General features: G+C 43.2%; 2 protein-coding genes across 3 annotated transcripts; one reads left to right on the forward strand and one right to left on the reverse strand.

Moving 5' to 3' along the window:
* Window positions 1–959: 959 nt before the first annotated feature.
* Window positions 960–2,411, reverse strand: LOC118770693 (arg8-vasotocin receptor-like). The gene is made up of 2 exons (XM_036518459.1): window positions 1,571–2,411; window positions 960–1,039 (listed from the first exon to the last, which is right to left on the reverse strand). The coding sequence occupies exons 1-2, from the start codon at window positions 2,409–2,411 to the stop codon at window positions 960–962; spliced, it is 921 nt and encodes a 306-aa protein (XP_036374352.1).
* Window positions 2,412–7,862: 5,451 nt separating this feature from the next.
* On the forward strand, window positions 7,863–26,321 carry pnpla8 (patatin-like phospholipase domain containing 8). 2 transcript variants are annotated; one of them, XM_036518337.1, is made up of 10 exons: window positions 7,863–8,011; window positions 9,135–10,406; window positions 11,093–11,242; window positions 11,477–11,628; window positions 11,952–12,046; window positions 13,462–13,633; window positions 13,888–13,945; window positions 14,659–14,853; window positions 24,274–24,466; window positions 25,492–26,321. In XM_036518337.1, exons 2-10 carry the CDS (start codon window positions 9,504–9,506, stop codon window positions 25,764–25,766), a joined length of 2,193 nt encoding a protein of 730 aa, XP_036374230.1. In that variant the 5' UTR covers window positions 7,863–8,011; window positions 9,135–9,503; the 3' UTR covers window positions 25,767–26,321. The 2 variants fall into 2 exon arrangements, with proteins under 2 accessions (XP_036374230.1, XP_036374229.1); XM_036518336.1 differs by having other exon boundaries at window positions 9,258–10,406.
* The last annotated feature ends 947 nt before the right edge of the window (window positions 26,322–27,268 follow it).

The raw sequence follows: 27,268 nt of genomic DNA on the forward strand, positions 1-27,268 counted from the left end.
CATAGTAATTTTTGTAGTTGTAGTTTTTGTAACTGTCCATTACACTTTTAGCATTATCATCACCCAATAGAAAAAAAAAACATATAGATGACAGCTGGTATATATATTTATTAAGACACTCATCATTTTACTAATACTTTTTTTGAGCACACAGCGACAGCATAAAACCACAAATTACCCACAACAATAAGATTTTGGCAGCAAATATGTAATGGTCATAAGCGCAATGGATCTTTACTTTGGCAGACAGAGCTCTGTTATAGCTGGATGTACACATCTATAATAGTTTAGTGGATAAAATACAGGACATGGTAACTGTCAAAACATGCTCATACAGTACCTTTATTTGACTTCACTGGCATAAACATACAAAAGCCATGCAGCATATTTTGATCTAAATTATGATACAGTGCAGGACTCCCCACCCCTACCCACTTAAGGACTACAATGGAAATAAGCTTTTGAGCTTTATTGTGTCATCCTTAGAAGTTTTACATCTGTACTCAAAAATGCTTCTGCCTGGACCTTCCTCCTGTATATTTTAATAATTATCAAATAAATTCAATCAGTCAATAAATCAATCAAGCAAGCGCACCCCCTTTATTGTCAAAAAACTGTGTGTTCTAGTAGTAAGATAGCATTACAGGCTTATAGGGTTGCAGGTTCACATTGTAAGGACATTACTGTTCTACCTTTGAGAGAAGAACATCCCCTGAACTGCTTATATAGTATGTATAGTGTATTTCTTGTTGAATATACAGATACTATGTAATACGTAAGCTGTCCATGATACTGTAAGTGCTGCAAAGTAAATAATTAAAAACAGGAACCCCATGTCCTGTGTACCACAAATTGTTGCAATTGTTGTCCAGCAATGGTTGGTACAATCGACACACATCAAACGTTTCCAGCAGTGCGAGAACCCCATTTCTGAGCCTTACTCTCACCCACAGGCTGTTCTAGCTGTAGTACAGGTAAATCCACGGATTGGTGCAGCTGTTGAGACTGGCTAGCAGCATGATTATGACAAATGCTGGACCTGGAGGAAGAAAGGGACAAAGTATTATGAGCAGTCACGGTGATACTATCACAAAAACAGAGGTAAAACATACACTAACCCAGAGGCCAAAACTCCAGTCTGAGCAGTTAATGATTCTTTTTAATAGGATGAATTTTTTCCTTTTTTTTTGCCTATCCACTTAAACTGGTGTGTGGTCAGTGGTGTGCACAAAATGGCCCCTGTGCACCATTCTACTAGGTGGTACCTCTATGGTGTTTGAAGTACTAAATAAATGTAATTCATTATCATTGTTGCGCAGTTGTGGTTAGTAGGGTTGTTTCACCTATAGAGAAATTATTGTTTTCCCCCCACATTATTTTAATGTATGAATGAATGAATTAGAATGTCAAATGTATCTGGTAATTTTGCATGTTTTGTTTGGCTTGTAGAGGACATATACTAGGGCGTTTAGGTCTCGGACTGGTGGTTGTTCTAGTTGATGCTGACTGTAGTTAATGTAATATCTTCAAATATATCCATGCGTGTATGGGCAGGTTGCTCCGGACCTACCTTCAGTTGGCGCACTGCTGGGACTCCACACGGACCACAGCTGGACAACGAAGAACGGACTCCAGCATATCGTGTATACAAGAATGATTACGAACGTCATTTTTACGGTCTTTAACATTGCACTTGAAATGCCCTTTGTGGACGTTCGTCCTTCGTTTTTTTCCGATTGCAATGCTTTTCTTTTCATATTCAAATAAATCTCTGCGCAAATTTTTATCTGACAAAAAAGTAATATTAAAGCCGGAAAAACAAAGACGGATAAAGTAATCCAAGTAATGTATATTTTACTTCCCCATGGTTCGATAAATGTAGCCCAACAGTCGATCAAATGTTCAACTTTTTGCAGAGAAAAAATGAACAGTTGCGGGGTGCTGAAAACGAGAGCTATCAGCCACGCTGCCCCTATGGCTACATATCTACGAAAAGAGCCTCTGAAGAAGGACACCATGGGTCTGCAAACCGCGTTGTAACGGTCGATGGTCATTGCAACTATCATGTAAGTTGAGGCAAACATTCCGACGACTTGAAGGTACTTCACAGCTCTGCATACAAAATCGGAGCCCTTGAAACGGTGAGTTATTTCCATGGACAGCTGCGGCAGCACTTGAAAGAAAGCCACTACAAGATCGGCAAAACAGAGATGGAGAAGAAAGAGCTGCGTCCTCGTGTTTCTTTTGCGTTTCATCCAAAGTGCGTGTAGAAGGAACAAATTTCCACACGCGGCAAACACAAAGATACAGCCCAAAACGCAAACTTTAACGACTGCAAAGTGTCCTTCGGCGTTTTCACATCCTTGACTTTCAGATTTCTCACGCTCTGTACTACTGTTGCTACAATTCATCGTTGCAAGCACTTTCTTCTGTAATAGATTACGGTAACTGTTATTGAAATTATAACCTATTTTGTGTATTTTTGTTGTTTGCTTTCTTTACTTGAGACGTATTCGACAAGCGATTTATGGAGACAGCTTTACGCTCTTGACTTGAGTCAGTACGCCTACCCAATGCAAGGTCTGCACAATCACATCAACAGGTACCCTTTACGGGCTGTGCATTGTAGGAGCACGCTCATTAGACGGCAGACTCTCACTTGATGGGACTGGTTTACCTTGAAAATATTTCGAACTCTGTACGTTCAAACTTCGATCACAACTGTCTGACGCTCCGTGTGCATTATCCTTTCCCTTTTCTTTACGTTAACATCACGTTATAATTTGTGATGATGCTATTTAAAAAGTATAAAAGTGTCATTTGGCTGAAATGGATGAGGAACGCAGGTGTTATTTTGCTGTTATGATGCTTTGATGATGATTATGCGGTATCATCAAACTGGCCACCTATTCGTTTAATTATAGAGTCAGGCATTTGAAGCTACGGATGATAATGTATATCATTCAGGCTGCATGGTGTTGAAATTGTTGTCATTCTTCTGACATTCTTCTCCAACATTGATTTATTGAAATGTGAAACACCGCCGAGAGATTTGCTTGCAGTGATGTTTTGCAAAATCGTATTTGATAAACACTACATCTGGATGTAATGGTGCATTTAGTGTCTAAATATATATGTCTACGTATATAGTTATGTCTAACTATATATGTATATAATGGTCTAAAAGCAATGTTAATTAAATGAGGAATGTTTGATAAGGACTTAACATTAAAATGTCAGACTTTATATATTTGTTATTTATTTATATATATGTATTATAATGTTCGCATCTATGCCTTATTCCTTATCGCTTATATAGCATGGTGTCATCTTTGGTAGCATTTTTTTTTCGACAAGCTATCCCTGAATACCGTAGCTGGAAATGTCATGGCAGCAAAAACTGTGCACAGACTTAAATGCCTACAGAGCCTGTGAAGCCTACTTGAGTGAAAGCTTGCAGCTATGCTCACTTGCATACATAGGATGGAGCTAAAAAAAAAGGGTCAAATGCACTGCAGGGAAACCAAAACCTGAATAGCCTAACCTGAGGCTGATGAGGAACCAGCGGCGCGGAGACTGAATGTAGAGTATAACGTTGGCCGAGGCTCGTGGAAGCTGTAGCTTCTATTCAATAGACCAGCGTTACCATATGAATCAGGAATGAAAGGTGGCCACTGGCTGTTTTAGTGATTATGTTCATTTCCACCTTTCTGTGAAGTAGGATACCTAGGCTTTGCTTTCTGTGTTATATAATTATAGTCTCTTTTCATGGACCTTTTAAGTGCTCCTTTAAAGGTTTCTGTCGAATATTCAGCTGTATATGACACTATTTTTTTCCATTACTCTTAAGTATAATTTGACATTGATGTGAATTCCTACATTTTTCTGTCTGCAGTGTTGTGTTTACTTTTAATTTGTTGAAATGTAAACATGTTTTGTTCCTCATAAAGATCCTCCAGATATGCAATTCATGCTCTGACCCATGATTTACTGCTGAAGAATATAGTTCCAACTATGAGTAAATTCTTATAGATCTGGTGGTGTTTCTCAGCTTCAGGCTTAAACATACATTCGAGATCTAAGAATATCCTGAGGGACAGATGTGTGAGTCGAGACCACAGAGAATATTGCAAAAGTCATAGGCATTTTGCGTATGCCTATGCAATTTTGTAGGATTTTAAAGGATAATGCATAGAGGTCACAAGGAACAACCGGTAAAATGAACATAAAACTGTATTGCACTACAGAATAATAATAGTAATGATGAAAATAATAATAATAAAATATAATAATAATATCATCATCATTAACAACATCATATCGCAAGTCCTTAACGCTAAAATATTCCAAATGAATGCATGCACACAATTATATCTAATTTTTTTCCACTGATTTTCCTTTTTAGCACACAGCCTTCTCGAGTGAACATTGTGCTGAAACATGTTTTTCATTTATGTATACACAAATGAACATGTTGTGACTCCTTCAGGTAATACAAGCTTTTCCTCTGGGAAATTCTTACATAATACAGCATCACACTGGCTTTCAAACACATGAAAGTAAAGGTGTGTGTGTGTATGTGTGTGTGTGTGTTTGCACATGGGGGGGGGGGGGGGGGGGGCTTATTTGCATTTAAAACATTTTAGAAGGCATATAAAGTGGTTCTTAGAGAAAACCAGTGAAAAATTGGTTTCAGCCTTCTGAGGGTTTATAACAAGGTGCGTGCCTGCAAAACATATTCCCTATGAATGTTTTTCAAGTTCTGATTGATAGGTAGCGTTTTACTATTATTTACTATTTGCTACTATTTTAATATTAGGATAAAAATACATATTATGAGAAACAGTCTTTCCCTTTTACTTAACTTTGCTACTCAAATTTATGGACAAAGTATCCCAACTGGTTCAATTAGGTTGTATCCACATCTTACTCCCCAATGTTCACATTCAAGGTAATTATTTCCAAACATAATTAGGTCCGCCCACTTCACATCTGCACCTATAATCAACCCCTAATATGCAGCCCAGGAGCACCCTGCAAGCCTATGTTGCTATGGGGATGAGTCATGGTATGAGTGAAAGCTGTAATGGATTGCCACACTAACAACATGCAATCAACAGCTCTGTAATATTTATTTGGCGGCTAATTATAGAAAATGTATCACACATTTTAACAGCTAATCCTCCAGAAGATTGGATTGTGAACACAACCTTTAATACTACTGGTTGTTTTGCGACAGCTGGACATCATAATGGAAAGGAACCCTGCATGTTAACAGAAATATGATGCATATAAACATTGAGATGAACCCTATTTCAGATGTGTATTCCATCTTGATGATAACAAGCCCTGTTATGTCTCATGTTAGGAAGTGGATTGTCTGGCACAAGAGGCATGAACAGACAACTGTTTATGTGAAGAATATTACATGGATCAGAGACTGCTGTGGGTTTCTTTTAAGAATGGATTGTTGAATCGGACAGCTGCCCTGAACAATCTCTCCGTTGTTCTCCGTGCTGATGTAATGAGAGGAATGCAAGTCTCTGTTGCTGGCATGTCTTGTGTTGTCATGGCTTCAGTGTGTTTAGTATGTGTGTTGTTTATGATCATATTAGATTGCCTCCAGGCAAAATAGCCCCAATGGGTATTTACCACTGTAATTATGGAAAGGATTTAATAATTTAACTCTTTGATTTGTCTAGCATTTGCAGTATCCATGCAAAAATATATATTTTCAAAAATATATCTTTTCTGTAAAAATTTTACCCTCATAATCATTTGAACTTTTAGGACCATCCTTTGCAGTGAAGATCTCCTGACATTCTCATTTCCAAGACACGTGAGGAAAAGGACTGTTTATTTTTCCCATTATATTTCTAATGATTGCACTTGACATTTCCTTTTTTACTGTGTATACCAGGAATGCAAATCAGACAGGCCAACAACCAATGTCACAGTGCTACAAAACACACACAGTGTTGTGCACAGTGGTACAAAACACACAAGGCATAACACACGCTACACCATTCAGCATATGGCATGAATCTATTCAATTATGTGGTATCTTTCAGTTCCGGGACCTATCACCTTTAGCTCACAGTGTAGCAATACAATATTTTTACATAATATTTTATATACACATAAATACAGCAGCGAATACTTTAACTCTATAACAGTAGAGTATTAAATACAGCTAAAACGTTACAATTTGTATGTTGGAAGTTGTTATTATAATCAACTCTGACATGTTATATGCTTTTAATCACGAAATCAGTTTTTTTCCAGGGCTGAAAAAGACTAGTGCCCTCTCCGTGGTGCTGAAACATGCAATTGACTCGTTCCATCTGACTGGCAAACTACTCACAAATGAAAAATGGCCTTTACGTTCTCTCTCCCCCCTAACCCCACTCCCTATCCCCAAACATACACACACACACAGAATACAGCGAAATTGTCCAATATAAGACATGAAGCAGTCACTACTGTCATGCACCGTCTTTATCTTCGCTTTTAAGAAAGAACGTGTCTTGTGGCGCCCATTTCCAGAATCGTCGGATGAATGGTAAGCATCATGGTTACAAAAATGAAGTGAAGCTTTTCATTGCGTTGGTACTCGTCTCTCACAACTACGTGAATAGTAGCCTTATGTGTTTAGACTCCAGAGGATGATTTCTTTGTAGCTATTGAGAATTAACGATCCATATCGGCCTACGCAGATCGCTTTTGTCTGGAGAAACCTCTTTCTGTAAAAATCTGCCCCTGATGCTATTGCTGGATATCAAAATCTACGCTTTGATGATGTCTGAGATAAGTGTCATGTCTGGAATAAGACATGTTTAAGTTCTGGGTATAGATAATAGTAGCCTACGTCGCTGAACCACAATCTGCGCCTTAGTTAATGGGACGAGTTGTTTCGAAGGTCAAAATGACCGTAAGCGTGTGGCTTGATGGCAACTTATTTAACGGCGTTTCCTTTTATCTGTACACGTTTTGCAGCGCACAACGCCACAACAGTCCACATGGCATTATCAGGAGCAAACACGTCTTGTTCCTCCAAGATCAAGTCACTCTCAAAATAATCTCAAAAATAAAATGATTAACAATTATTCTTATTGGCTTTTTTCACAATGATGGGTAAGAACTTCTCGATTTGTTCAGCTTCATATGGAAACAAACACTCCTCCCGAACTGGTATTTTTGGGACGCACTTCCCAGTGTTAGCTTATGGTGTGAGTGTGTGTGTGTGTGTGTGTGTGTGTGTGTGAGAGAGAGAGAGAGAAACTATTTTTTCTTACCTACATTGAGTATGAGTTCATATTTAAACGAAATATATATGCACCTGCTGCCATCTAGTGTTGACGGTTCAGTAACTTAAGTGAGATCACTCAAAACACATACATTTGCAGTAAACGTAACTCAGATTCACCGTTTGCCGTTTCTCCATCCAGTGTATTGCAGTACATTTCATACGGCGTTTTGAGACATTATAGGTACCCTTATTTACTTCCATCCGGGGCGCAATGTGCTGCTAGCTTTAATGCAGACCATATAACATTCTGCAGACATATCTGAGTGGAGGGTGGAGATTGAACATATGCCTCTCTGAGTCTGTGAACGATGTATTCAGACCACATCAATAACGTCACTGGGGAAAACAAGGCATTAATAACCTACGGGTCAGGGATCTTGATTTAATCATTAACGAGCATGTTTAGAAACGCCGCAGAGTCCTTCCTTCATTTTCAACCAATAGACACGACCCTTTTTCACATGCTGAAATGGCCAGCCTATTGCAGCTCGGAATAAAGAAACGTGATAATAATAATAATTATTCCCTGCTTCCTGTTTCCACTCCTGTTGGTTAGCCGTCCGGCTAAAGTGCAGTGTTTTCTCGTTTCAGCTGGCTGGATAGCTTCCTGTTTTCCAGACTGACAATAATGGAAAATGATGTGGTGAAACGAACGCTGATAAATCTGATATCATTTCCCTCTGATATTTACGATTTATGAAGGTGAGCGCATAATAGTACTCTAGCTAGTGCTAGCTCGTTAGCTTTATCTTTGGCTATCCAAACTTTGCTGCTGAGAAGCTAACTACCCTAGATGCTTAACCAAAATAAATTCATCTCAATTGTTAATAACAGATGAACCAAGGTCCCTAGTATATGACCTGTGTACTCTATGGTATATATGTAAAGTTGGGTGCGGCTGCTAACATTTGCCAAGGAAATATGACAAGGTTTACATAAAGAAACTAGCAAGCAAATGCATGCGCATAGCAATGCCATACATTGGTCGTTAGCTAGCTAACGTTATCTAGTTGCCTGTAGAAGTTACTAGCTAACCGTCACCTAGCTCGTTTCTGTGGTCTTTCGTATTCTACACAGTTGTATCAAACATTTGATTACCTCGCTAAGTTTTTCATTTGGGACGTCAAGTGCTCGCTAGCTTTGTGGCCTGCTGGATTGATGCAGAACTCCGAAGTGTTTATTTAAAGTTATATGGCAGATGAAATCAGCCTGTCGAGGGATGTTTTACTGTAGTCAACGATTGATTGTCCGCTGCGTTGTGCAACTTTGTAGTCAGATCCCAGGACAAGCGCAACACATTTGGCTGATTCTAACGCTAGCAGCTCAGACTCGGAGAGAAACCTAAATCCCAAATCAGCACCTTGATCTTTGACCTCAGGATTAAAGTTTTGGTTTGCTCCCACCCTGGTCATCCTTAGGGGCTTAGATTCTGAGCGGATGTATGTTATTTGCCCATCGACTGATACGGTAAACACAATCCATGGGACCATGAAAAATCCAAATGATGTAGAGCTCAGGAGAAACTGCCAGCGTTTTGTGTACAGTGATCCGCCCCAAATACAAGCGCTGATTCGAGACCAGTGTAATCGAATGCTAAATGAATTTGCATATGTCTACAGTGCGCATGTTTTGTTTCAGAAGTCTGAGTAGATTGCCTAGTTTGGACTTGATTTTTTGCCAGCCTGCTGTATTGGACCTACATTATTTGCGCCTGATCCAGGATCATAAAAAGAATTGTTTAAGACTGAGAAATCATTATCCATGATATCAGGTTGCACTGCATGTTGACATGTTGTAAAAAGGAAATTTTGTTGTTTTCCCCCAGATCTCATTTTAAGATGGAAGATGGTATGTAGAAGCGATGCAGGTATGGTGAGACTGAGGACTATGAGACTCAAGGAATGACCATTGTATGGGCTCTAAATAGCTATCCCTTTTCTTTGAGTAGGGCAGGTAATCTGTGGCTTAAGCAAGACCAAAGGCCAAAGTTGCTACAGTCATCTATCTATCACCATTCCCCCCGATCACCCCTCAGAAGGAGCCTGGATATCTCAAGAGGAAGCACATCCAAAGCACAAAAAGGAGTGGACTCCAGGCATGGCTACACAGGGCAATCCAGGTCTGGCAGAAGCGTAGCCTGTACACCCACGTCTGTTAATTCAGCGCCCCGGTGGCTTGCTCCCTGAGCTGTCGCATGTCGCGGATCAGGACCACTCTGGACTCTGTGTCGAAAGTCATTAGCGGGAAGCACACGGACGTCCTGTCCAGGATAGCACGCCTGAAGCCGAGCGCCGCTCCGGTGGGAAGGGGGTCAGAGGCAAGCCTGGAGGACAGGCATGAGAGCCCAAGGAGTGAAGCTGCCCTCCCTGCAGCCATGACGGTCCCCGAGCAGGAGGAGAGGACGGGGCCCGCGGAGACAGCCGTCCAAGCCAGTGGGAAACAGCTGACCCCACCGACCAAACCAGAGGCTGGCAGTGTGGCCGCCAAGCACCCTACAGAGCTCTACCACCCCAGCTATTTCTCTACCGGTCTGGGTGAAACCTACAATTACCTGTCCCACCACATAAATGCATATTTTGGGAGTGCATTAAAGGTTGAGGAAAAGGTTGTCGAACGCAAAGAGGACAACAGCAAGGCCTCTACAACCGAGCAGGAGGGCTCACCTCCCAGCCGAGGGGACCACATTCCTGTTCTGATGCCTGTGTCAGACAAAGTGTCCGCTGAGTCTGCTCCAGCTCCTGCTCCCAGCTCAGCTGGCCGTCCTTCGACTGGCCCTGCTTCAGACGGTCCTATTCCAGACAGCCCCAATCCAAATGCTCTTCCTCCGAATGTCCCTGCTCCAACTGTCCCCACATCTCCCAAGAAAAGGATAGGACATTACCTCTCATACCCTTCTCCCAGCGTGCAGGCTTTTGTTGGCAGTTACATCACCCCGTTAGTTCCCAAATTTCGCTCAGATCCCAAAAGTATTGCAGCAGAAAAGGAGAAGACACCTGCTGTTGAAGAAGCACTTTCAAAGCCAGGAGAAGTGGCTGAGAGCAAAGCACAGAAAGCAGCCGAGGACCAGGCTAAACAGCGGCTACAGCAAAGAGAGAAGGTATGAGTTAGAGAGGGGCTTGTCTTACTCATACGTGACAAGTACAAAGAAATTAGTATGAAGTCTTAGTGATAAAATTGTCACACATAATTACTGTAGAGAAAATTATATATAGATTTTTACTAAGATGTATGTCATGTACATATTTAAATGAATTTATTTGCTGTATTTTTGCACAGAATATATAATGATGGTGACTGTGAATGGTACTTTAGGATGGCAGCTATGCAGTGTGCTGTGTTGTGGGTTTGTGGGGTGTGCATGCAGATATAGCCTTTAATGTGTATGTACACATATGTTAGACATGAAGGATGATATATCCTGCCACAAGAAAACACTGATGTGTTTCATGTGGGAACAGGGCACATGTCTGAGGTTTAATTTAATTTTAAAAAACACCTTAACCTTACTGTAATCATTGGGTCTGATGCATTGCTGATATGTAATGTGTATTTCAAATTGAAGTTTCTGTGTTCTTCCATATTTGTACTGTACATGTATCTCTGTGATATGCTATGAGCAATGTCTAACGCATGGACTCTTATAAGGAATGCATTTTCATTAAAGAAACTTTTGGTCAGTAAGCTCTCACATACACAAATAACAGAACAAGGTCAGAGTTCGGATTGGTTGGACTGATAATGAGAGCTCAACCCAGTGATGTTGTCTTTGGGGGCTGATCCCAGATCATTGCAAGTGTGACCGTGGACAACCGTACCAGGGCCCTGGTCCAGGCTTTGCGCAGAACCTCGGATGTGAAGATCTGCATCAACAGAGTGGAAGATTTGAGCTACCACCTGCTAGAGTTCCCGGAGACCAGCGGAGTGGCAGTCAAGGTGCATGCAGGAGGCTCTGTCATTTATGTGTCATTGTGTGACGTCCTTATCAGCTGTGTTGCTCCTTTTTATACATTACATTACATTACATGCATTTAGCAGGCGCTCTTACCCAGAGCGACTTCCATCACAATAGAACATAAAAAAGTGATAATCTCTTACTGAGAGTGTGTGTGAGTGTGAGTGTGAGACAGAGAGAGGACAGAGCTGTGACCCCTTACCTGTGTCCCTCAGGAGAGGGTGATCCCCTGCCTTCTGCGCCTCCGGCAGACGGGTGACCTCGCCCTGCAGGCAGCTGTGCGCGAGGCCCTCGCCCTGGTGGGCTACACCGACCCCGTCAAAGGCAGGGGCATCCGGGTCCTGTCCATCGACGGAGGAGGGACCAGGTAACACCGCCTGTCAGTGGAAGTGGCTTAGGAGCATTAAGCTTTATCTATGCACATGGAGAATCTAGTGAGTATTCAGAGCATTGTGTGTTCTGGTATATCCTGTGCTGATATTTTATTTTTATTTTTTATTTATTTCTGTTTTATTTATCTGTGTGTGTGTGTGTGTGTGTGTGTGTGTGTGTGTGTGTGTTTGTGTTTGTGTTTGTGTTTGTGTTTGTGTTTGTGTGTGTGTGTGTGTGTGTGTGTGTGTGTGTGTGTGTGTGTGTGTGTGTGTGTGTGTGTGTTTGTATGTGCGCTTGCATGTGTGTGTCTGATTGCAGGGGTTTGGTTGCCCTCCAGGCTTTGCACAAGCTGGAAGCCCTCACTGGCAAGCCCATCTACCAGCTGTTCGATTACATCTGCGGTGTCAGTACAGGTGAGGCGCTTTGCCCTGCTTTCTGTGTGCGTGACTGACAGAAACAAGGTCCTCCACATTCTGGTTTATGTGGATAAACAGACACAGAAACACTAAATCTAGTTTCTGTTACAGTATGACCCGGCCTCTGTCATCTCAGCATACCCCTCTGTTTAAAGCCATCGGTTCACTGAGCCTTTGGTGTTATTGAGTGAATTAATGCTGATTTCTAACTGTTTTGTGGCATTTTTGGTTTTGATTTACATTTTTGCATGGTGCTGCCATTTTACATAAGTTTTAGTGTATAGTTATCTGTTTTATCAAGCTCAGTTTTTTTTTTTTTTATTATTTCAAAAATCAGTTATTAATTGAGTACTTCCTCAGAAGCTGGGCCCTAAAATGGCTGTTTCTGTGTGTTGACAGCTGCCACTTTATAGACTGGGAATTACAGCCCAGTGGGGAGAGTTATTTCGCTCCTGGTCTTGTGACCTGTGCCCCCCTGCATCCAATGTCATTTCTCTCCCTCCTAGATCTGCAGTATTTTACTGAAAATGACTCATTCCTAACCGCAGCAATAGATTCCCATTAGTATAAATGTCAAAGGTTTATTTGCTGTTTCTACCCATGCAGCAAAGTATTGATATCTTGAAATACAAGTCATCGCTCCTGCTGATCCTGCTAGGATCTTTTTTTATCAACTTTCATACTCCCAGAGTGGTCTAAATTTGTACTGTCACCGCATATGTGGTTGGACCCTGTGAGTCCCAGCGGGTCCTACTCAAGCTGTGGGAATGTCTCAGACCACCACACAGAGGCGCTGTTGAGCACTGTAAAATTTTATGTTGTGAAAGAATGCGTAAGGTTCACTGCAGTTGAGAAAGGGATGTCATGATTGTTTTAGTGGGGCACAATCTAACCGTGACAGTCATACCAGCTCGTCTGTCCTTTTTGTTCTTTCTTTGCTTTTTTGTGATTTCATATGGAGAAGTGACCATGTATTTTGCCAGAGAGGGTGGAATGCTTTGAGCAGATGGTAACACACTGCTGCTTATGATCATGCTGTCCACTTCACTCTTTCTTCTGTCTTTCTATCAAGCAAAATATATCCATCACAATCACTCTCGCTGTCAAGTCTATCAATGTCATTGAGCTGATATGGTTAACAAATTAGTTGCTAGTTGTAGCTAGATTGCTTGTATGTTAAGCCCTTGAGCAGCTTTGTAACATCCAGGAAAGCATGTGCAAGTATTTCAACACAGGTAATATTGCACAGTATTTCACTGATATTGCAGTGATAATAATAGTCCATGAAAATCCTGCCCTTAAGTTATCATTGAAAAGACAAGTCTGTCTGAAGTGGGAGCCCTCTTTATTTGAAGGTAAAAATCAGTGGTGCAGATGCAGGTACCCATGAGCACTCTATCTCTCTCTCTCAGGTGCTATACTGGCCTTCATGCTGGGGGTCTTCCAGATCCCTCTGAACGAGTGCGAGGAGATGTACAGGCGGCTGGGCTCCGACGTCTTCAAGCGGAATGTCATCGTTGGCACGGTGAAGATGGGCTGGAGCCACGCCTTCTACGACAGCGAGGCCTGGGAGACCATTCTCAAGTACAGCTTTCCCTAGCCTGCCATTACATGGGTTTCTCTTGACGGATAAAGAGTCAGCAAAAAACATGGAATCAGTGTGCGGTAGCATATGAACAGCATCTGGTGCATCCGTTACATTTTTGTGTTAATAGGTGGTAAAGCAGTTGAGCTGTAAGCATGCCTAAAAGACAAATATGCATTAGAACTGCAGACCATACACAGCAGTGTATATTGATCGGCTAATGCAATAACATGTCTCCATTTTCCTGCAACAGAGAAAGGATGGGGGCTGATGTCATGATCGAAACTTCCAGAAACCCCAAATGCCCAAAGGTAAGATGTTAACATGGCATGACTTTGTGCAGGTGTGACCTGGAAAATTTGATAAAAAAGTGAGTTGGAAGTATTGCAGAGGCGCAGCTGTTTGCTGTCTTTAAAATACACCCACTCCAGACTGATCTTCCACACCAGAGGTGTTTCCACTCATAGAGACGCGTATACTCCATTACCTCTGATTACTGACGACAAGCCTGCGATCCACTCCACTGAATCAGTGAAATGGCACCGAACATTCTGTGAGCTAAACCGACAATAATGCAGGTCTGGTGTTGTAGAACTTGAACACTGGAACAGAAGACAGTCTGTGATGCATGATAATAACCTTAGTGTTTATACAATAGGTCATTTTTGTCATTCTAGGTCATATATTTTTACATAAGCATAAATGACATTGTTTTTTATTCTGAGAGAGAATTTGGCTGTGAGAAGTTTCTGAAAAAGGTTCTGTGGCAGAGCTGTGCTTTATACAATAGCAAGGCAGTGAAAATCTCCAGAATCGCCAGTGCTGCCTTTGTTATATATGCATGCTGGCATAATTTCACTGTTTTTCAGAGTGTATGATCATTACATTTGCAGGTGGGTGTGTTACTGAAATATATATTTCATTATTTTTATCAATTGCAGTAAATAACCAGGTGGATTTTGTTCACTTCTCTACACCTCGTGTTAGAATGTAAATGTTCATTTCAATTCTTTTCCTCCACAAGGTGGCAGCAGTAAGCACTATAGTGAACAGAGGGACGCCACTGAAGGCCTATGTTTTCAGGAACTACAACCTGCCACCGGGGGTCCGGTCCCACTACCTGGGAGGCTGTCAGCACAAGCTGTGGCAGGCCATCCGAGCCTCCTCGGCTGCTCCGGGCTACTTCCAGGAGTTTGTGCTGGGGAACGACCTGCACCAGGTACAGCCGGCCCACTTATGTTGCTGGGGAGCCACAGATGCGGGCTGTGGTGGGTTAAGCCTGCATATGGTAGAGTGCGCAGATGGGGAGGTTTTTAAGTGACAGGGCCTCTTAACAGACCTGATCAATGTTTCCGCTAACGTATCCAGTTTAATATTCCTGGATCCCAGACGGGTCGTCTCCACAGTGACTGCCGGCTTTCTTGTGTGGTTAAGTGCCTGTTTTCCTCTTCAGTCCTGGCCAGTTGCTGTGTGTGCAGCTAGCACTTTGCAGCTAATGCAGACTGTGTAGATTGCAATCTATTATCCTGAGTGTGTTTAAACTGAGTGTTTAATTCATTAAGTGTTTCTAAGCGGGAAATACGTAAGTTCGTCTTACCATAGATCTTTTAGCAATGCAGTGGACCATTGCTTTCAAACATTATGTAATGAGAGTTTTATACAGTTTGTAGTATCTGTAGTTCATTGCACTCTGAGTTTTGGCATTTGTGTCTGATTCACTTGAGCATTTTTGGTGATGTGCAGAAGTGTAGACTCTGTTGTGGTGCAGCGGAGCCCAGTGTCCTTGCGTTTGGTATTCCCAGAGAGAGGGCATTGACTGGAAGCTTACTGATGGGGCCCCTCAGACTGAGAAACACTTGACTAAATCCGCTCAGAGAGGCTTGAATTAACCAGCAGCACAATACGCCACCACTTACCTGCAGGCTTTTTACAGATCAATACTGCACTTTCCTCTGCTCATTTCCTGGAAGCGCTCGTCAAGGCCGGGCAGCTAAACTGACATGAGTTGAAAGTCTCAGAATGGTCATGGTGCTGCTGCTGCTTCTGCTGGGATTGTGTCTCTTTTTCTTGCCATCTGGGTAGAGACTTGTTCCATATAGGTGTCACAGTTTCCGCTATGGCGAAAAGATAAGGAGAAGTTGCTCTCCCGAGTTTCCACCCGGCGCAGGCCGTTCAGATCCTGTGCTCCGGATGCGATGGCATCTTAATCAAAGCGCATGCCGTTCTCAGGCTGAGGGCAGGCGCAGACGCCCGAATGAAAGAGAATCGCTGATGAAATCCCGCAGCGCAGGGAATTCTCCCCTGTCTGCCTGTCTGAGATCCACCTTTCCGACAGACACATACATTAGCCAGACACCGCCTTCTCCTATCCGCCCACGTCCGATTGAAGTCTCAGACTCGTTAAATTTGCGATTGAGCGAGGAACTGATTATCTACCTGGATTGTCAGAACAACAGCATCCCACTAGCTGTAAAATGGGGCACTTGGGGTAGTTAAACATTTTTACGAATCCTTGGGGGGTAAATCTGTTTGTTTACCTATTCAATATTGTTAAAATTGAGTGACAGAAGGATATCCTTTTATGGCTCATAACTAATGAAAAGGGCTTCCAGCTGTGTATTTTAATAAATAAAGCACTTCCAGTGTTTCTGTCTGGATAACTCAGAGTATGACTTGTTATACAGAGGGTATATTTCAAGTAAATGACAGTGGTAATGTGATTGGAAACAGTTGATTGCACTAGGTTACTTCAGTGATTGTTAATTTTTTGTGATTAATGTAAATCTCTTACATACTGTGAAGTACACAGGCATATCTTATAATGAATTAAACAATGTTAAGGCCATGTTTCATTGTCATAACTGACATTTTCAGCTGTAAATTCAGAAACTATGCACGCTTGCCCAGCCCTGAGAGATGTGACCTTTGTTAATTCAGAACTGGTTTTATAATTTCATTCCCGGACTGTGGGTCTGTATTGTTTGCCTTTTATTCCCCCCAGTCTCTCTCGAGATCGCCCTGGCAGCGTTTGAGTGGCAGGGCCGTGAGATGCAACACATGAGTTCTTCCGCTCCCTGTTGTTAGGGAAACCGCCTGGAAGCTTCTATCCTCTGTTCCGGTCAGTTGCGTACAGTAGAGACCGAAGAACACAGACCTGCTTCTGCACCATTTTTTTTTTTTACCCACAATTCCTGGACACTGCCTTTGTTTCCTCCCACTCGTGTGTGTGTGTGCTGCCAGGGCTGAGTTCTCCCCACATTCAGTCTGTTCACACTGGCATGTCAAATGGCACCAAGCTCCCGATTCATCGCGTTTCAGCTACTCCGCTCTCAACAGAACGCTTTGTTCCCGGGCCACTCGTGTCCCGAAAGCCTGCGAAGGCCTCTATTTAAAACGAAACCTGGAGGCTCCTCCTCGAGTTATTTTTACACTCTGAAGTGCTCCTTTGGATATTTTCTAAAAAAAAAAAAAAAAAAAAAAAGGCGCCGGTATTGTAACCGGCCTCCCCGACATTGTGTCCATGACGCAGAAGTTTGCTCAGCAGAGAGTCTCGTCTCGCCCTTTCCCACCAACACCCACTGAGGGCTGAGTTTACGTCCAACATGCCTCAATGGTGACCATTGTGTAAAAAGTGCAAGAAATAATAATACATGAACTCGTAAGGGTCAAGTCTTTAATCAATGGCCTCAGTTTATATAGAAAGTGCTGTATCAGCCAGCTCTAGCCCTGTAGCTATAAATGTGTGAACAGGTGCTCTTAGCTGCGTGCTGTTCGAGCTTAATATAGTGCATGAGAATGGGCTTCAATTTTCCCTGTTCAAAATGCTCCTGGAAATAGTCAGCATTTATGCAGTCTTCTTTAATGTGTCTCTTTATGGGTGAATTGCTGTTTTTTGAATAGCACAGGAATTCACTTCTCTTCCTTTATAAGCCATATAAATCCTTACATTTATGAAATGCGTGGCTTTCACCACCATGTATGTTGTTGTATAGCTACTCTATATCTATCCTACAGCTCATCAGAATATTTTAAGTAAATTTATATTCCAATATTCAAGGGAAACCCCAAATCTTAAAGTTTGTCCATCTCCCAGGAGAACTTGGGAGGCTTCTGAATTATGTCAGCTTCATCCATTAGTAAATTCTGATCTGTAAAAAGCTCTTCTTAAAAATCAGGCCTTTTACACTGGAGCAGACTTCCTTTTACATCACAGAGTAATGGGTCCTCAGTAATCCTGTATTACAGTTAACCTGAGAATTCCGGTGTCAGGTGTTGCTTTAAAACTCAGTCCCTGTCGCCTCAGAAGTCCCCAGTCCCGTTATCTGTGTGTAAATATTTATGCTTCTCTGAGTAAGGGACAGGAGATGGAAAGGAGGGCACAGACTGATGCTACGCTGAGTGACGGGTGCAGTCTTTAATCACATCAAGACTATCCTGGTGTTTAATAGCGTCTGGCCAAGTCTACCTCAGTAGGATTTGCGACGTTAGATTAGCAGTCAGAAAATCAGCACATCAGTTCGTGGCGGCGTGTGAATAAAACATGAGACACACAAGTAAAACACGCTGTGGCAAGCCCTTCAAACACCTAAATGTATTTAAATGTGGCAGCGTTATTATTTGGCTTGTTGTTTAAATTATTAGTTTGCATGGGGAGTTTTGAAGAGTAGTTTTGACTGACTTTACCTCTTGTATTGGACATGATGAGGTTCGAAACCACTGTAGTTGTTCTGTGCAAAAATGCATTGCTGTATTCGAGTGCAAAGGGTATTTCATGCACCCCTGTTAGGACTGGCTGTCGTATGACAGTGGCAGATATGAAACACTTCTCCACCTTCATCTGAAATTTCCACACAGTCCAGGCTCCTCTTGTCAGTGTGGCAGGTGCGTCAGTATAAAAAAGGGCTACTCCTTTTTGCACAGTTGTCATCTCTCGCGTAATTGGCTCAGAAATCCGGGATTCGATGACGAACGCCTAGCGAGCATTCAGAACGGCAGTTACACAATGGTTGCTATGGAACCTGCCGTGGCGGTAGCGAAGAATCAGGGCCTGTCCGTGCCCGCCTCCCGCACCCGCGAAAGAGCTGTCAGGTCACAGCATGACCACAGCAAACTGGAGCACAGTAACACGGCACCGCTGTGAGAAAAGCTGGGAGCTGTGCATCGGAGCGGGGACACATCGCCCCGCCACACACAACCTAATGATTAATTATCATTTACACTCAAATCAGAGGGGGAACTTTGGCCCTCTGTCACATGCTGACGGAAGTCCGTCGCACTGGGGCGGGTTAAAAAGTGTCGAATTGTCCTCCCCTTCTATTCACAGTGAAGCTGGCTGTCGCCCCAGACTTTTTGAAGGTTGAAAAACTGTGCTGATTTAGATTATTTTGAAGTCAAATGTGGTGTTTTGGCCAGTGAGTAAAGAAGCCAATAACTACCGCTGTCAAAGTGAACAGAGTAAAAACTGTGCTGTTCTTTCAGTAGAGCGCAGTCTGACAGAAATATCTCCCAGACCGCAGTCACAGTGTGAACCTGTCCTGTGCTCTCATGCCTTCATTAGTTCTGCTGACCAAATATTGACCGTGTATCGATAGCAGATTGTGGCTTTCACAAACTACCAAGGACATAAACATTAACACAGAGCAGAGTGCTACTGATCTGCAATCAAGGACGACAGCCTGCACCTCTCAGAGCAAGGAAACCACACACCCCAGGTTCAGGTTCTTTCTTATAATGAGATTTAAGTTTATCTTAATTGGGGAAACCTTGTTTATTCACCTCACCCACTAGCTTACCGTTAAATCAGGTTAAGCTTCTTTTTAAGAAACTTATTGCCTCTGTGCTCCACAGATTCCCAGAGTTCACGTCTTAACGTGCCCTCTGTCAACACAAACTCATTTACTTCTTAGGTGAAAGTGGACCCAGTGGGATTTTGTAAGACTTCAAGGCGACTTATCACACCTTATGAATAGTCAATAGTGCTGTCTATCTTTTAATGTGAGGTTTTTTTTTTGAGATACAGTAATGTCCTTGTGTTTGGAAGAAGGGAGATGATTAAAATGCAAATGCAGCGGTTTGGCTTTGAACCCTCTTGACAGCAGAGGTCTCTCCACTCCTGGTCCTGGCGCAGATTCGCCAGGTGCAGTGCGCACCTTCGTCACTCAGGGGCACATGCCCGTCGCCGCCGCTCCGCCCTCCAGAGAGCGCCCGAGACGGCGTTTCCAGGTCGCTTTTGGCCAGCTGTCCTCGCGTTAATCCCGTCGGGAGTGGCACCTTCGCTAGGCCGGATTTAGGGATTTGAGTCCCGCTCGCCCGCCCCCCTGGCTCCCCCTTCGATTGTGCTGGCACACTACTGAAGGGATTAGACCTGGCCGTCAAATACACTGACGGAGCACACCAGGGAAGAGCTCCCTCACGGCGCTGGTATGGGATCAGATGAGATTTTCTCAATAAACACTCCTAATCATGCCCTATTTAAAACTACATCTGCTATTCCATGATTCACATTCATAAAAAAGCACATTCTTTGGTACATAAATGCATTGTTAATGGGCCTAAATCCATTTATAGTGTTTTGAAACTCCTGGTATAATGTGATATTTACAAAATCAATAATTGACTGGCAGTGTAGGTCAGCACTGTTAAGTAGTTCCGCGTTGTTTTTTGGTCTCAATGAAATCAAAGCCTTCAGCAACAACAAAAGAAGTAATGAACCTTTATATTGTCTAATTTGTGTAACACACATATAAAAGCACCGTCATTTTTCACTAGGCAGGTGGGAGAAGGTCTCATGCTGTAGAAGTGAATGCTTCAGTTACTACAAGGTGGGAAATTCAGCCTACTGGAAAGGGGGAAGCTGCAGACGCTGTCATTGCCCGAGGCCAGCGTTAGCACTTTCTCTCACACAGATGGGGTCTGTGAGAGTAGCACATTTCCCCCTCTATTCACAGTCTGAGATGACAACTTGCACCTCATTAAGCCCCTCCGACCTCAGGGTCAGAGGTCGGCAAGGGGGAACCAGTCAGCGTAATTGCATAAAGCGAAAAAGAAACCTTTGACTCCACCCATCTTTTTTAAGACAGTTATGTAGACTGTGGCAAAAGGCTACAGGCCCACAATAGTGGGCAATATTAATGCAGTTTCTGAAGAAGGGATGCTTCAGTTATTGAATTGCTTCTGTTTGTTTTATTCTTGGTGCTGTCCTTTGTCTGTGAATTTCCTTTCTTGCTGTTATAAGTGAACTAACTGATGTCGCGTTAAATCTCCAACTGTGCGTCTTTATGCTGTGCCAGGCCATTCAGCTTCCCTAGTGGTATTTTCCTTCCAAAAAACGTGTATACTTTCTGTCTGCATTCACCACATATACTTGACCCTTTGTACACACTGAAGTACTAAGTGCACAGTAAAAGATATCTTTTTTTGTAGTCTTGTCTCATTATCTAATTGAGATTGAATGCTTGTAAACCCTATCCCTGGCATGGTGAATGTGTTATTTATTGTGCGTGCGGCATAGCATCGGTGCCCGGCTGATTTATGTAACGCGGACCCAATTAATCTTTATAAAGAGGAACCCTTAAAACTCCGCTCCTTTGGAGAGTCAGAGTCACAGCTGAGAGGACCTCTGCTGTCTTGGTGCCAGGGCCTCCCTGATAGAGCATGTCCCTGTTTGTCCCAGCCGTTTAGAAGCAACCAGGGAGATGATTTACTAATTGCAGCGGCGGCTCCTAAAAAGAGGTCTGAGAGATTTGCAGCCTGAGACGTCCTGATGGAGAGGCCCCGGTCGGGCAGCACCTCTGTCCTTTGTGCTTCGATCTGTCGCCCCTCCTCTTGAGCGCTCGCTGGGCTCTGAAAGGGGGCTCTGTCCGTTGCACCGGGGGCAGGAGGGCGGGTTTTAGGTGGAGGGTGGAGCTTCAGCTTATTGGGCCAGTGTGCCCTCATCAATGTATGTGCACCTAAGTTATCTCTCATTCCTTTAAAGCTGACACTTCACGAGGAAGGTGTGTGGAGCCCTGTACTGTAGTCCTTTAGGCATCACTGAGATTTTCTCACTACCTAAAGTACTCAGGCCAGGCACCACTTATTTAGATTTTTTTTTTTTAATTGCTCTGGTCTGGCCTCTTAATCACAGCCCCTAAGCACAGTGTGTGGCATAATTAACAAGGCAAAAGGCTGGGATTAGTCACAGTGTAGGACGATCGTAAAGGTTAATCTGTGAACTAGCACTGGAAGCCTGAAGGTGTTAAACGCCAGTCTGAAAGAATTAACAAACCTGGCAAAGAAAAGACATTATTTTTTGTTTGCCTTTCCCTCAAGACAGTGTAATTGCAGGTATTGTCATAGCGTGATGAGAAACAACTATTATAACTGCAGTTCCGGATGCTTTCTCTCTCTGGGTAGTTTGTTTAATTTAGCATAATTCCCAGCAAGAGGGACCACAGTGAAGCCGTAATGTGACCTGAGACTTTGTGAGGACATTTTAACCTCAGAGTCTTGTCAATACAATAGAGCGTATGCATTTAAGTGAGGGGAGGGATTTCAGCTCTGGATCCTAGAGAGAGGAAGTAACCTTTGACATGCGTCATGCTGAGAGTTTGACGGACAGCTTGGGTCGGGGTATTTCGGGGGCCTCACTCGCTCTCACAGTTTTCCCAAAGTAGCCCATTGTTTCGAATTAAAACCCAAGTCCAAATATGCCCCTGCTTGTAATCCGTGCATGAAAAGGTGGCCGCCGTCCAAGCGTGGCCATCAAAAGCGAAAATGAGAGATCCCCCCAAATGACCAAACGGCGAGATGCCAAAGCTGGAGCTGTCCTGGCAGACGGCATCAATCAGCTTCTGAAGCCTGCCAGCCGATCGCAGTGTGCCTCCCTATCCTGGGGCGGGGGACAGCGTTCGTCTGCTGCAGCTGTAGGCCGATGTAGAAATGCGTTATGTAAATGAGGCCTGTATAATTAATCACTCAAAAATGCTACAGAACGTTTCAGCCTTCACGCTCAGTCAGTGTATTTTCAGGAAAAGCAATTCTAGTTTACATCTTTCCTCTCTGTTGCTGTAGCTGTAGTCAGGACCAAGGGCCACAGCTTCCCTGAGACAGTTCTGTCAGCCATAAGACTGTGTGTGTGTGTGTGAGACACTTGAGAAAGAAGCCATTATACTGTAGAAACAGATGTATATTAGTCATGGAAAGCCTTATCTTCATAAACTGTGGCAATGATTTGATATTAAATGCTGGCAGTGATGTCGCTGTGGGTGAATAAAGGAGCCAAATGATGAAATTGCTGAACTGTTTGATTCCATCAGCGGTTGTTTGCTGGCCATACTTCACCCTCCTCTCGGTTTCTCCATTACGCTCAAATCCAGCTATTTTCCGTTCTGTGAGGCATTCCTCCTGCCGCCAGCAGCCCCTCTGACGCATATTAACATATTGAATATGGAGAGCTGCCTCAGCACTTACGCTAATGTTCTGTGGGCGGAAATCATTCGTACGGCGTTCTGTAACTTCTACCTCCCAGTTCTTGCATTCTGCAGTGTGCCGCTGTTTATCGGAGGGGTTATACATCTTTCATGCACTGCTGTTAAGGGCTGTTGTCCTAGTTTAAAAAGCAACTTGGCTCCCTCTCATGGCAGAAGATAACTCATGATTTATCATGTAGTAATGTTCAATGTGTTTATTGTCCATGCAATATGGAGTCTCTTCAAATAATATGGAGTCTCTTCAAAACTCTAACATGGGGCAAAATGTTTCTACATCAACAAATTCAATTCCCAGTTTCTTTATTGTGCTGAGAGTTTTGCGGTCTTCATTGTCAGGATTTCAACTAATATATAATTATTATATATAAGATATTGTATATGTAAGTATTTTTAAGTCAGTGTAGGCTCAATCATGAGTTATCTGGGCAGAGCCTCCTCTAGTATTCAGACATTAGCAGTGGATTTACCTGCAGGCAGTGAGTGGGATTCTCAGGCCAGCTCCCGCATAATGTACAGATGTGCAGCCTCCCTGTGCCAAGGCCACCGCTCACAGACGTGTCTTCTGCCTTGATGGATGTGCGTCTGGAGGCTCCTCTGTGCATTTCGGCCTGGACGGCGAGAGCCTGTCTCTTCACCCAGTCCCCAGATACCCCGAGACTGGGGGAGAGGCCCCCCGCCCCCCAGTGTAGCCTCCTTAATGAGGACTCAAGCCTCACTGTTTGATCCTGCCATCCTCATGTCTATTCAGAAGGCACGCCCCCCCCCCCCCCCCCCCCATTCTTCAACGTCTTTATTGCTTTCGGTCAATTAAAGATACGCTACCAATTTGCAGAGGGGATTCCTCTTTGTTATTGGTAGACATCAAAGCCACCAAAAAAACTCTCCACTCAATCAGATTTTCCTCAGTATAAAAGGTGTTTTTTTTTGCATACTCTCCAGCTTTTTAAATCATGGAAACCCACAGCTTGTTTACATTTAGCCTTTAATGAAACCTATAAAAGCCCTTGTTCATTTTGCACAGATGTAACTTCTGTATTATATGTGATGCAAGCCTCATGGTTTGGCATTAATGAATGTGCGTCATACTTTCTGACAATATTATACAGCTATTTTGTCTACAGTCTGTTGTGCAGGTGGAAGCTCAGGTTCTTTGACCACTCTGTTGGCAGGATGGCGGCTTGCTGATCAACAACCCCACGGCGCTGGCCATCCACGAGTGCAGGTGCCTGTGGCCCAACACCCCGCTGCAGTGCGTGGTGTCCCTGGGCACCGGCCGCTTCGAGAGCCCCGGCAACAGCGCCACCTACACCAGCCTCAAAGCCAAGCTCAGCAACGTCATCAGCAGCGCCACCGACACCGAGGGTGGGTGCGCTCGTGCGCAGGGCACTTCCTGAGATCTCTCCTTATTCGTGCCATGTTTGTTAGCATGAATGGTGTTACACAAGGAGCGCTTCCTCAGTCCATGCCTCCCTCACCTTTAGCCTTCATTCCTGCCCACGTCTGTGTTATATCCCTGCTAGCGTCAGTGTATTACACAAGAAGCTGTCAATCATCCCATCTGTCAATCATGGTCTGTCAACCTCTGCCTGCAGTACATCCTCACCAGTATAAGCAAATGGCCCAACAGGCCCTTCCTCTGTTAGTGTTCCTTTTACCTGTTATAATCAGTCTTTCCTGCCCTTATCTATGGTGTATAAATACAGAGATGAACACACAAAGAGCACATACTGAGTCAGGCCTGCTCTTATCTGTGGTTGATCCTGACTGATATAAACATATGGCAGGGTCACTCAAAGGGTCACCCAAGCTTCATTTTACCTGTAGTATTTCCTTACCAGTATAAACATTGAATAGGATGCACTTCCTGACCTGATCTTATTCTCTGTTTACAGTACATCCTCGGGATAAATACACAACACACGGGACTCCATTAGTCAGTCTGTTCAAGGATAAAAGTGTATGCTCTTTAGTATAAACACATTACACAAAGGGCAGTCGCATAGTGTGACCCAGATGAACACATCTGCTTTTAGTGTGGGACTTGTGACCATGGGATTAGACTGTGCTGATGTTTAATCCTGCGGTCTGATTTATTGCAGACTGCGGTCTGCTAGCAGAGAACCATCACGTGAATTATCGCGTTTCAGACTACTGAAAGAAGCTCAAATGGTCATTTTTCTGTGTGATATCCACACTGCTGCCGGTTCCAATGCTCGTCTGTGGCTAACATAAGGCTCACAAACGAGACAGCATGGACGCAAAGGCATAGCACCCGGAGAGGCTAAATGCCGCCTTTCCTGTGTGGGCGTGAAATACAAGAGTCCTGCCTTGCATGGCTGTTATAATCTGTAGTGATCAGTGATTATATTATGTCTCCACGCTCACAGAGGTGCACACAATGCTGGACGGCCTGCTGCCCCCGGACACCTACTTCCGCTTCAACCCCTACATGAACGAGGACATCCCGCTGGACGAGAGCCGCAGGGAGAAGCTCAACCTGCTGCAGACGGAGGGGATGCGCTACCTGGAGAGGAACGAGGACAAGCTGAAGAAGGCGGCCGGCGTGCTGTTGCAGGAGAAGAGCAGCATGCAGAGGCTGGCCGAGTGGCTCCGGCTCAAGGCCGACATGTACGACGGCCTGCCCTTCTCCTCCAAGCTCTAGAGCTCGCCGAGGGCAAGCCTGAAAAGCTCCGCCACTTAACGCGAGCTCTCTCCTTCCAGTTCGCACACAATGACGCTAACAAATAATCCAAACACTTGCTCCCTTTATTCGACAAAACATTGTGTGTCGATTTGAAAAGGAGAAGCAGCAGGCACACTATGAGTGGTCCAGAACTGGACTTTCCCACGCCAGCCGCTGCTTGAACAGTACTGTAGGGCATGTCCTGTGTTGGGATTGAATATGTGCTGCTTGAGCGGTACTGTATGACATCCACTGTGTTGGATCAAGTATATGCTACTTGAATGGTACTGCAGGGTATATATGATATGATATATGATATATTTGTCTCATGAAAAAGGGTTTGCCAAACAAGTCTTTGAGTCTTTGTCTAATTTATTGGAAAACATTATCACTACAAATAATTCCTTTGGTTGTATTTATGTGTAATGTAATTTTGTTTCTAAAAATGTGTGATGAATTTTGATTGAAATGTAGTTCATTTCACATTGATTTAAAGTCAAGAACTTATTCTGTTATCAGTAACTACCCACCCAACCCCACTTCCTTGTTTTTGCCTTAACCTGTTTTTGTCATTGTTCACCTGATACTAAGTAGGCTTTTGTAAAATACAAGTTTAAGTAATACAGGAACACTCGTAATTGTATGCTTTAACAGTAGCTTGCAGGTTGTGACCTAGAATCTGAGGGATTTAATGATTGAATTATTTGATTTTTGTTCATTATGCATTTTTCATCCAGGTGCAGCTAAGGTCCTGTGCATGTGAAGCTGTGGGTTTTGTTGGCCATGATGCACAAATTTGTATAGTTTGTGTATAGTTTGTTTAGAAAGTGTATTATGCTGTGAGGGATAGGACGAAGGATGTAGTGTAGATGTGGATAAAGCAAATCCCTCTCTATTCATTAATGATTGCATCAAAACAGAGTATCAGATGAACCATACTGTCCAAGATGTGTTAAGGTTTAAGTTTGTATTGCATAAATATACACACAAACCCTATATTCCAAATATAGGTTCTGTACTGTGTATGATATTCTATGAGAAGATTCTTTTTGTTATTTTGAAAGAGAAAATATTGTTGTCATTTACGAACTTATTAATGTTAGAAACGTGTTGCTTGAAAGAAGAGCTTGGAGAGTATTTAACAAATACTGTTATTTCCGTTACTGTGTTAGTGATATCATTTTGTTGATAGATTTATTTTATCTCTAAATTCAAGCAAAGTCTTACGGTATGTGATGTTAATGATATTTATTAGTACTCTGAACCACTGCATAAGATCCATTAGCTAAACCTGTTGATGTTTTTAAACCAATTATTTACACTAATGACCCATGGTTACCACATGTCTGAAATGCATTATCAAACAGGAACTAAAACTCTCACCCACTCTTGCCAATGCTGTCTCATTTATTACAACAATCATTCTATATTGGCTGATCTGTAATCAGTTGGATTTGATAGTACTGTAGAAAACTGGCTCT

This window comes from Megalops cyprinoides, chromosome 23, assembly GCF_013368585.1.
Source record: "Megalops cyprinoides isolate fMegCyp1 chromosome 23, fMegCyp1.pri, whole genome shotgun sequence".
NCBI lineage: Eukaryota > Metazoa > Chordata > Actinopteri > Elopiformes > Megalopidae > Megalops > Megalops cyprinoides.

Coding starts and splice junctions, on each gene's coding strand:
- LOC118770693 (XM_036518459.1), bottom strand. CDS start 2,411: ATGAATTGTAGCAACAGTAGTACAGAGCGTGAGAAATCTGAAAGTCAA. Junction 1,040..1,570: donor CAGCAGTGCGCCAACTGAAG/GTAGGTCCGGAG, acceptor TTCTTCCTCCAG/GTCCAGCATTTGTCATAATC.
- pnpla8 (XM_036518337.1), top strand. CDS start 9,504: ATGTCGCGGATCAGGACCACTCTGGACTCTGTGTCGAAAGTCATTAGC. Junction 10,407..11,092: donor GGCTACAGCAAAGAGAGAAG/GTATGAGTTAGA, acceptor GGCTGATCCCAG/ATCATTGCAAGTGTGACCGT. Junction 13,634..13,887: donor GCCTGGGAGACCATTCTCAA/GTACAGCTTTCC, acceptor TTCCTGCAACAG/AGAAAGGATGGGGGCTGATG.